The sequence below is a fragment of the Coptis chinensis genome, chromosome 8 (genome assembly GCF_015680905.1).
Source record: "Coptis chinensis isolate HL-2020 chromosome 8, ASM1568090v1, whole genome shotgun sequence".
Classification (NCBI taxonomy): domain Eukaryota; kingdom Viridiplantae; phylum Streptophyta; class Magnoliopsida; order Ranunculales; family Ranunculaceae; genus Coptis; species Coptis chinensis.
Genome location: NC_141463.1, coordinates 72,022,180 through 72,033,503, shown reverse-complemented (window position 1 = coordinate 72,033,503; position 11,324 = coordinate 72,022,180). Strand labels below are relative to the sequence as shown.

The 11,324-nt window shown below is 36.7% G+C and overlaps 1 protein-coding gene and 1 long non-coding RNA gene across 3 annotated transcripts; both read right to left on the bottom strand.

The window, feature by feature from the left end:
- Positions 1–2,051: 2,051 nt before the first annotated feature.
- On the bottom strand, positions 2,052–4,380 carry LOC147482826 (uncharacterized). The gene is made up of 3 exons (XR_015205691.1): positions 3,821–4,380; positions 2,969–3,749; positions 2,052–2,871 (listed from the first exon to the last, which is right to left on the bottom strand). It is a non-coding gene; the product is annotated as an uncharacterized LOC147482826 (long non-coding RNA).
- Positions 4,381–5,850: 1,470 nt separating this feature from the next.
- Positions 5,851–8,455, bottom strand: LOC147482825 (uncharacterized). Of its 2 annotated transcripts, XR_015204645.1 has the most exons (5): positions 7,513–8,455; positions 7,279–7,354; positions 6,937–7,195; positions 6,640–6,840; positions 5,851–6,546 (listed from the first exon to the last, which is right to left on the bottom strand). XR_015204645.1 is itself a non-coding variant. In XM_086577545.1 (4 exons), the coding sequence occupies exons 1-4, from the start codon at positions 7,533–7,535 to the stop codon at positions 6,521–6,523; spliced, it is 384 nt and encodes a 127-aa protein (XP_086433671.1). In that variant the 5' UTR covers positions 7,536–8,455; the 3' UTR covers positions 5,851–6,520. The 2 variants fall into 2 exon arrangements, 1 of the variants encoding a protein (XP_086433671.1); XM_086577545.1 differs by lacking the exon at positions 6,640–6,840.
- Between the last annotated feature and the right edge of the window lie 2,869 nt (positions 8,456–11,324).

Sequence of the window (11,324 nt, the reverse complement as noted above, 5' to 3'; positions counted from 1 at the left end):
ATAATGTTATGAAAACCGCATATTCTACATGTAGAATATTGCTATCATACAAAATCTGATTTGACCGGTTGCACAATTTTTTTTGCCTGTAAAACAATAATTTTATTAATAATGATATCTCTACTACTTTTAAGTGGTGTGGTTGAGTTAGCCACATGAGCTATTACTCGGTTCTAACAAGATCTAAAAGTTTGACACGTCTAATGTTAGCCATTTGAGCCATAAAAAACCGAAACAAAAGTCAATAACCACATATGTTGTTCTATTTTGTTTTAGAGAGAGAGACCGTACCACAAATAAAGTAAGAGAGAGAGAGAGACCCTACCACTAATCATACACACAAATAATTACCACGTGCAAATATATTTTCTAGTCTTTGTAAGCGTTGTACTGGATTAGGGAAAAAAAGTAAGTGTTGTACTGTTCTAGTCCACTCAAACCAATGGACTTCGACAAATTCAAGTCGTCCTGTTTTTTGGATACTTGCTGTGAATCCTACTCCACCAAAAGACTAGAGGAAAATGGTTAGAGACTTAGAGTTATAAATTATGTGGTGATCCAGTAAAGTGTCCTTGAATATTATTCTATTAGAACATGTGTGTGGCTTTTTCCTCATTAGCGGAAGACATGGTTTGTACATAAGAATATAAAAGAATATATTTTTTAATTTTTACAAAAATTTTCTGCCACCAAAACAAACAAATTAAAAAGTGGCTGATTAAAATTTTTAATTAGGATGTCTATGTCGCCTGATGAACTCTTGCGATAAGTTTACAAATGTAGCTACACATTCAAACTCTTACCCACCATAGATATTTTTGACATCATATCTAATGGTTGACACAACCAGGCCTGAGTGTATTTATTTCTTTAGATTAAAGTTTAGTGAGTAAATACATACTCATCAAAGTTTGGACTTTGGACAGAATTTCATATCAAATTACTCCTCTTTTAAGACGTAGATACAAGAGCTAACTTGAGTCAGCATTAACACTGCCACAAATGAAGTTTGTGATTTTTTTTTGGTAACTAGTGAATTGTGAGGTAGTTCTTCCACAAATGGGAAGGTTAAGGGCAATGCACCCCTCACATGGTGCTTATTATCACAGTACATCAGTATTGGTGGTTGGAGCCAAAACCTATAAGATGCATGTCGGTTTCTTGATAAACTATTATCCCCCATATATGTCTAATCATACTGGCATGGTTTTGTATGTATAGAAAAGTGTTGTTTTGGTTGTTCTTAATCATGGTTGTAGTGTGGTACATAATGTTTTGAAAAATTGTCGACCGCCAAAACAAACAAATTAAAAAGTCGCTGATTAACAATGTTAATTAGGATGTCTATATCGCCTAGTGAATCCTTGCGATAAGTTTACAAATGTAGTTACACATTCGAACTCTTACCCACCATAGATATTTTTGACATCATATCTAATGGTTGACACAACCAGGCCTAAGTGTATTTATTTCTTTAGATTAAAGTTTAGTGAGTAAATACATACTCATCAAAGTTTGGACTTTGGACAGAAATTGACTTCCAAATCAGGATCAAGAATTTGTCTATAGCCTTTTTACCAAGCAATGTACACCATTTATGGCATATGGTTTACCAAGCAATGTACACCATTTGCTATATATATATATATACTAGAAATTTGCCCGTGGCTACGCCACTCGAGTCATAACGTTATTCATTTATTCATTAATTAAATTAAAAGCTGCAAAAGAAACACAAAAATCTAATAACTATTATTTACAAAATTAATATTGAGTGCTTATGGAGGGTGTATGCTACTTAGATTGTTTTGGATTAGGATGACCTTTGTTATATAAACATATGCATCAAATTCATTCATTTATCAGAAAATTTAAGAAGTCATTATCCTATCAAATATTGTATTTTTTTTTTATCTAAAAATATCCAAAAAGCAAATTCCTCTATCTAGCAAACCAGTCAATATTTCACACTCGTTGTTAGCTGATCTAGATTTAAATCTTCACATACAATGAAGGGTTCCTTATTTCCTAACCATATGTATAAAAAGAAATTGAGAAATAAACATCAAAGCTCAAAAGTTACGAAATACACCTTCTCTCAAACTAAAGCAGGACTTCAGGATACACGATATTAGTTGTGTGGTTTGAAGAATCAGGTGGGAGGATGACACTGATTCGTTTTGAAGAAGTGCATCCTGATAACGCCACATATAATTGACCATGGCTAAACACTTGGTTACACAAATCAATACCAACGTACTTAACAGACTGCCCTTGTGATTTGTTTATCGTCATTGCAAACGACAATCGAATTGGAAACTGTTGTCTGGTCATTTGAAATGGTATTTCATTGGTCGAAGGCATTAATGATATTCTCGGGATAAAGCGTACATTCCCTGCTTTTTCTCCAGTTAAGATTAGAACTTGCACCACGTGTGGCTTTGTGCACACAATCATCAGGCGCATGCCGTTACAAAGTCCATCTATTGGCACTATATTTCTCAGCAATATTACTGGGCATCCCTTCTTGAGAGTAAGCTTGAATGGAGGCAACCCAGAAGGATCGAGTGAGTTCAAGTACTTTGTCGGATAGCTATTTGCGTTACCACTATCAACAACACTGGCAGCGCCTAACTTGTCAACACCTAAGCAAACAATTTCTTCCCCAGGAAACATATCTAGTGCAGTATCATTTATAGTGCTAATATCATCGTTACGTGCTGAAAGGATAGTCCGCTCGGTCAAATAATATGGGTCAGCTTCATACTGCTCACTTAGATCGGGATATACATTATTTAGCAAGTCATGAAGATTGCTACAATTTTGAATCTCTGGCGGTAATTGAACACTTTCTTTTGGTTTCATTCCAACCTGAAAATCTCAAATGAGAGCATATGAGATGAGTGATTGTGTATAATTTAAAATGGTCAGCAAAAAGCATTATTTTTTTCAAGAAATTAAGTAATACCTCCATCAAGAAATTGGAGAACAACACGTTCTTTGGCAAGTCACTATATAATCTCATATTTTGCACCAAAGATAAAACATTAACTTATTTCCAGAGCAAATACCTTCTCAGTGATGCACCTACAATATCCTCACGTTCACCTTGTGGTACAACTGGAAGAATTTGTTGGAAGTCACCACCTAGAACAACAGTGATTCCACCAAATGGTCTTTCATTGTTACAAACATCCCGAAGTGAACGGTCAACTACTTCAATACAAAACCTATGCTGCATCGAGACTTCATTCCAAATTATCAGTTTTGTTTCTTTAAACATACCTGCTTGGAGCGAATCCTTTTTGAAGCCGCACATAGAGTTCTCCAACACATCAAAAGGAATAGAAAAAGTTGAATGAGCTATTCTACCACCATCTAATAAAAGCGACGCAATACCAGATGAGGCAACTGCAATCACAATATGTCCTAGATGATGACATTTAGCTGCAATCGTATTATACACAAATGTCTTTCCTATACCTACAGCTCCATTTAAGAAGAAAATTCCCCCTGCATTTTGCATGACTGAATCAACCACGGTACTCATTGTTAAAATGATCAATGTTACGGTTGATTTGTTCATCTTGTAAATCAAACTGGAGTTGGCGTTGCTCCCAAATTAGTCTATTTCCAATCCCTTTGTTCCATTTTTTGAGTGGTCGGGACATCGGGGGAAAGTCTTCTAGAGTTTTGTTTTTAGATTCCATGAGGAACTGCTCCAATAAATGCAACCCGTAATCTGTCGCCTGTAGGAAAATTGTGTATTAATAATATAATATAGGCTACATGAAAGAGGCATTAATATAATATCTGTCACCTGCTCTTTTGATGGATTAGGAATGTTGAAGATAGTTCATAATTTATGTGCTAGGTCGTCGCATATACTTGTTGAGAATCTATCCCACAACAGATGTGGTTGCACTAGATTGCATTCTAACAGAATAATGCCGAACAATCTCCTTAGCTGATATCTAGTATTCATTATCGCCGCTTTTTCTAAACAATGTATCCACTCTCCATCATCTTCAAGAAGTCCACGTGCAACACACGCAACCTTGAATGTTGGATGAGGAATGCCTTCAAATTTGCAAAGATGCTCAAATGAGGTTGGGCCCTTTACGATGGTCAATAGTAGACGCAAGTAAAACCTCTCTGCCTCGTTGGGCTTGGCAAAATACATCCTGCCAATAGCATAACCATTGCTTCTTTTAGTCTATATCTTTTCTGTTTTGTGCCAAACAAAGTGCTCGGGGAATTCTCGGTAAGTATAGGCCCGAGCATCTGGATTTGAAGCACAACAGTCGAAGAATGAAGTGAGACTCGACTTTTGTCATTTCGCCCTCTCAAGAATATTCTCCATCGGTTCCTTCGGTTGAACACAACACGATGCATACCTGGCAACAAATCATAATTTAACAGTATGGCATTCCAGTACGTATAACTTAATAGTATATTAATGAAATTTGTTTAATCAAGTGTTAAACACCTGGCAAGTGAAGAGATAACCTTACAACAGTTGGAAACTCTTCATATAAGGAAAACCCAAATAGTTAAGCCAAGTTGCTTTACGGTGGTCCAATATATATGGCATCAATGTAATTTGTTTAATCTCATTTTTAAGCCCCAACACCATTGTTGTTCTGTCATTGCCCTTGTAGATGTACTTATGGATGTACTTAACATATTGTAATCCCACACACTTCAACATTAATGTGACAATTAAACATCCTCACCGACTGTGGATTATATGGGATAACATTCCTATTGTAAACCTCTTTGTCTTTCACCATATAGACACGTCCCGTATTGCGACGCATATAAAGTGGATAACCGTCTTTTTGTATGGTTGTCGGGTCTGTAAACTCATGTGGAGAATGCTTTGTGCACTTGCCATTTTCCATAGACGGTGAGTTCATATTTTTAACACCACACGGTCCATGGATTATACACCTCTTTATTGTATAAAAGAGCAAGGGATCCTTATCTGGGTCAGGAAATTCTGCAGATATAATTCGATCAATTTGGGCTGCGGTACGAATTTTATCTTCATGCTTGAGGAAAAAGAGTGCATGCATGTGCGGGAGGCCACGCTTCTGAAATTTAATGGTGTACACATGAGCTACTTCACGACCAAACACATTTTTCTTCTTGATAAATTTCATTAAAGCTCTTCTCTTCAGTTCGAAAATACGGGCAAGAATATCAGGTCGATCAAACGCATTTTGGTTCTCCAAAGGGTTTCTTGCACTTCTGGCCAGTGAGGATTAGCCGTCATCGTAAGGAATATATCTGGATGCTTATTGTAACTTGTTATATCCATCGAGTCTTGAAAGATCTCATATATGTACCTTGGACTTCCAACGATGATGACAAAATAAACCGCTGACCAACTTGATTAGGATCCGTACCCTCATCTAAATCTGTCAAACTTATGTACACTTCAACATGAAGATCCTTTTGGTGGGTATAATGATAGTATAGCCGATTTTGCTCAGTAGAAGCCCAAGCATCACACAAAAACTCCTAAAATAATTTTCCACCACGGAGTATTGCTGAATATTCAATATGGCGTTCAAACAAATGATATGCATAGAACACCATCTGAGTCAATCGCCTCGAATCATCGTCATTGACATCATAAAATTTCATTTCGGTTGACCATCCAAGCTCACCCCGAGGAAAAAACAAAGGATAATGCAGGGGTAGATAAGCGGGATTACATTCATCAATCCACTTCAGTGCATTGCCTGATCTATAATGAAGAATGATATCTCTTGTGCTTCTGATTTCAATTCCATCCCCAGGTATAACAACTGCAATTTCATTTGTTGAAGGAAGATTGTATCGTTGTCGGTCAGTAGATGTATTATAATGGAGATAAGCTGCCACATCATTTTCCTCAGCTACGTGAGCACTCAATATATCATATGCTAGAAGGAATTTTTCAGCAAATCTATTACAATCTGACAGTGTACTCTGAATGACATCTAAAACATCATGTCTTAATTCTGGATTTCGGCGATGACTCACATCAAGGGCACTAGCTGGGTCATAAACATAGAGTTGAGCATAAGTCGGATCTTTCTCAGGTTTTGGTAGTAACGATCCAATTTGATGGAGTAATTCACCATGAACGCTGAATGGAATAAGACCGCTACCGCTGAATATTTGGTCATCGGGTTGACAACAGAGACTCGTAAATGCATTAGCCAAGTTATACTGACGAAGATGTTGTCTAAATGACCTGGCTTTGGCGTCACTACCATCATATAGATCTTGAATCGCAGGAGGCAATAGACTAAGTAGAGGAAGACTGACTTTTCCTTGTTTGAAACACATCCCGAAAAAGGGTCTTTTGACTGATGTATTTGCTAGCCTTTCATCTTTCCAGTGCATAGCTTTACAAATTAAAAGGAGCATTCCACATCCATCTTTCCAAGATAATGGCGGACATTGTTGTGCATATTAGCAGGTTCTGCCATATTGACACCAGCTGTAAGAGGCTGAAAATAATCATCTACATCCATTTCGCTTTGGGTGTCACTAGCATGTAGGAAAAAAAATCCTAATGAGTTAGGAATGATTTTTTTTTTACTGAAAACAATGCTATATAAAACACAATGAAATTCAACTTACATATATGAAGACATTGATACTGGAATATTATGAAGGTCTACTTCTAAGTTCCTTCTAGTTCGCTTGTTCATTCTACCACTTATGCGCTCTTTTTCTCTTTTATTGTGTTGGGACAACTTGCGTCGAGAAGTCTAAGAAGGTGTATAAGCATTGGTCGGACTAACACTAAGATCATCCACTTCTATTTCATTTTGGGTGTCACTAACATGTAGAAAAAAAAATCATAATGGGCTAGGAATGAAAATATTTTTGACTGAAAACAATGCTATAGAAAATACACAAAGAAATGAAACTTACATATGGGAAGACATGGACACATGTATAAATTTTGACGGCCTGCTTCTAAGTTCCTTCTTGTTCGCTTGCTGCTTCTACCACTTATGAGCTCTCTTTCTCTTCTATTGCGTTGGGTCAACTTGCGCCGAGAAGGCTGAGAGAGTGTAAAAGCATTGGTCGGACTAACATTAAGAGTGGATTGTGAAGGAGTAACTACAACCTCATTTTGCACAGGAGGTGATTGGACTTGATGGCCTTCATTTCCTTGTTTTTCCAAAACCTGCATTTTATATTTGATAAAACATAACCATCAGAAGGCAGTAAACAACAACCGCATATAATGAACGTATATATGTTACATACCTTAGCAAGGGTAGCAAGCACATGGACAATGATCCGTTGTTTATGCTCACGTACTCGATTTATATAATAAAATTCTCTTTGTTGTATGATGCAAGTACATGAAAAGCCGCATAAAATATTAAATGAGAACGTTGTCAAATTAACAAAAGAGTTTTTCTTTGTTACAAAATTTAAAAGTTTGAAATCATGTAAGAATCAAACATAACCAAAATGTGAAAAAGGAACTTCAAATACCTGAATAGATGTAGTAGGTTCATTGGTAGATTTAGGTGGTGCGTTGACAATAGAAATATCAAATGCACTTGCAGGTGGTGCCTTATCCATGGCTAATAATCAAACATTGATAAGAAAATTGCAACAAATAAATGAAAGTGGTATACAACTATGATCAGGAACAACTATTAAGGGAGGTTCGAAGTCGTGCAAAATGCAACCATGTCACCAGTACCTCCAATTAGAGTTATCGACTTTTGTATAATTAAAATATAAAGAGTTCCGATCCACTGGAACTTCTACCAAAGTTACACGTATGTATTATACTTTAGTGTGCATAGCAAAAGGGTCTAAAAGCATAAAAGAGGCAAAGAAAGAAAGTGCAAGAATTGAATAATGGCAATGTTCGTCTCGCAAAAGAAACAAAAATAGCATATATAGTCTAAAAAGATTGCTTCCCTTTTGCCCAACTACAACCTAGCATTTTTCAGAACACGGATCGCAAGAGATACACAATGGAACACTTCAACATTGCAATCCAAATGATAAATTATAGAAAAAGTTCATCTTGCAAAAGAAACAAAAACAGCATAGTCTAAAAACATTGCTTCCTTTCTTCGCTGGAAATTGAGTTTTCTAGTATTAGATCGGTACAATTATCTCCAACATTGGCTTTCTAATTTGACGGGTCATAACTTTTTGGTTAATGCAGTTATTATTATGCTGGGACAACAGAGTATGATAAAATGTACAATGCATTATAAACTAAATTTGTCCCTGACTAATAAGACGCCCATTAGCCTTTAGGCACACAAATTAAGATTTTACGCTATGACAAATGAACCTCCTCAGCTGACGTTCAAAGTTTATTATAGTATGAGCGATTCGATAAGTTAATACTACTTGCAACTTATAGGTGTGAGAATGGATAATGTATACAGAGCATGTCAAAATTTTAAGCTAGAGAGAGGACATACATCCTGAATGAAAAGTCGGTATGTTTCTTTTCCAGTTCATAAACTCAAGGATACACCAGCTTTCAAATGATGTGGTCCTCAGCTTAAATTACAGGAATATCTGGTTGAATAATTCATACGTTAAAAATTATGGCTTACTTGTTTGGAGACAAAAATTACCTGTTGTTGAAAAAGTACCTGTTATGGGGTTTCAATTTTGTCCCTTCCACTACAGATCATATCAAATCTATCCTGTCATAAAACACAAATTAAAACATGTATATGCTGATATGCTAGTACAAAGTTGAATGGTTGAATAGGTAGCTGCTAATTTACAAACTCTACCACATGTACTACCATTCCGTGTTGCAACAGCCAGAGACACATACTACCATTCCGTGTTGCAATAGTCAGTGAGTCTGGATTAGATTTATATATCGTTGGATCAATCAGTATCTTTGAGTAGTAATTTCCTAATTGGAATCAACTTAGATTAGATTTATATAGATATCAGATATAATTTAATATATATATCTATGAGGATTAATTTTAATGGAATCAAGATGTACTAAAAGATAAAAGATAAAATTGTTTTTATCCTTCATAATAGCTTATTCCTCTTTAGTTTAGTTTAGAGTAAGTAGGACTCTTAAAATAAATTGATTTATGACCGTAGCATCATTCCAAAACTGCTTTCTCCCCGACTGCTCGATATAACAACATAAAAATCCAAGCTGCTTTATTAGATAGATATACTAGCATCATGCATGTGCATTGCACATCTTAACTATCTATACACACAGAAAATCAGAAATAATTCAAGCCTTGAACTAGAAACGGATAGATCATCCAGCTTAGACTGAGAAGCAATGATACTCCTCCCTCAGCAAGGCATTGTAAGCGTAGAGATCGCAGAGATTCCTCCGAATGTCCATAATGCTAGTTTCAAAATCATTTTGCAAGGGCCACAAACGAAGTTAGTAATGGAGATCAAGTTATTTGGTATATTGTAACTTCGGAGATATTAACGCCACTTAAGTGAGGATGCATCGACACAATATTATAGCTTGCCATTCCTATAATAGTTGTAATAATACAGAACTTTCTCAAGGACATTTTGATAATATCGCCATGGCAGTTAATTTATATGGTGTAATTATTAATATTTACTTGTTTAATTTATTTGGTTAGTAATACAAATACTTTAGGCTATATTACTATTTGAATTATGTACCGCCTGTTATGTTAGTGGGCCTAGTCAATTGTATCTTTGGGCCCGTTCTTTATTTCAAGCTTGTTATATTGTTTTGGGCCTTTTCTATTGTTTTGGTCTTTTGGGCCCGTTATTTATATTGGGCCCTTTATGGAATTATGTTATTGGGCTTGCTTTTGTCTTTGTGGCCATTTTATTGTATTGTGTTTTTTGGGCTTGGCCACAACAAAGAAAAAGGAAAAGTCCAGGGGGGAGGTCGGAAAAAAAAAAAAAAAAAAAAAAAAAAAGGAGGAAGGGGACGATCAGGAGAGATGAGGGGAGGGAGAGAAGGAGATGTTCAGGAGAGAAGAAGAAGAGGGAGAGAGAAAGGGGAAGAAAAAGAAAGAGAGAGAGAGAGAAGAGAAAAGAATAAGAAAGGAAGAAGAAAGAGATGGAGTCTAAGGATTTACCGACGCGTTGCGGGGTTTTGGTTTCCGGCCTTTGAGTAGAGATGGTGGTGCGTGGTGTATGTGAACGTGGGACTTGGTTTGCGACTTTTCGATCTGGAGGTTTTGGTCTTGATGCGACGCGCGAAAGTTTTCGAGGCTCAGCTCAGATGGAAAGCTTATTGGGGTGTTGCGAAACATTGCCGCGACCGTTCTTTCTCACCGGAAATCAGTTTCGGAGCTCTGTTCTTTTGTTAAGATCTCTATAGGGAAAGCTAGCTAATAAGCAGAAATGAAAGGATAGAAAGGACGTCCAGAAAATGGAGGAATTTAAAAAGGAGATACATGTGGCGGCCATACTGTTCACCCATCCACTTCCATGTCGGCTAGAAGAAATGGAAAATGTGCAGTACCGTTAAGTGGTTGAAAGAGCGGAGTATGCTTAACTATTCATGGGAATGCCAAGGCAAGTGTGTATTGAGCTTATTTGTCATATCGGATGTTTCTGATGCCTTTGAAAGATCGTACACCAATAGGATTAAGAAATTTTGCTAAGCAGAGGAAGGTAAGTAATTCTTGTGTTGGTTAATATTTTTACTTGATGTATTATTTATAAGTTTTATCAATCAAATTGATTATGTGTCTAATGTTGATCGTCGAAGTGTAAACGGACCGAGGGCGAAACGAGTCCCTCCATATTGAGATCTATAAGGTGAATACATACTAAAAGAATCAAAGTGAAACTTCAAGAATCAAAGAAACATCTTGAAAACGTAGCGGAGGGTTAAGTAACGTTAATACCGGTTACAAGTAGTGGCTTATTAATTCATTTATTTCTATGTAAATTATTGTAGCTTATATTGCATGACTAAAATGTATATATGAATGTCATGGAGGGTTGTGCAAATGTGAAATACTGATCTAGGGTAAGGGATTGGTTAGCGGACGTTACAGTATGTTATGGATATTAGGCTATTTTGATTTTCAGGTTATGACATGTAGTGGCATGGTACCATCCTGGAATATCATAGGGAGTGGGGCCGGACGTAACATAACCCACGAGGCCATGGCTGCCCGAGCGTGATACCAAAGACGTTGTCGCATAATGCGGAAACCCTACATGGATGGGAGTGGACCGAGAGAAAAGGGGCAGTGGAGGGTTGAGATGAGAGAGGGGGGGATATAAAAGTGAAGAGAGGGGAGAAAGGAAGGGGGAGGAAAAAAGAGAGGAGAGGGGGC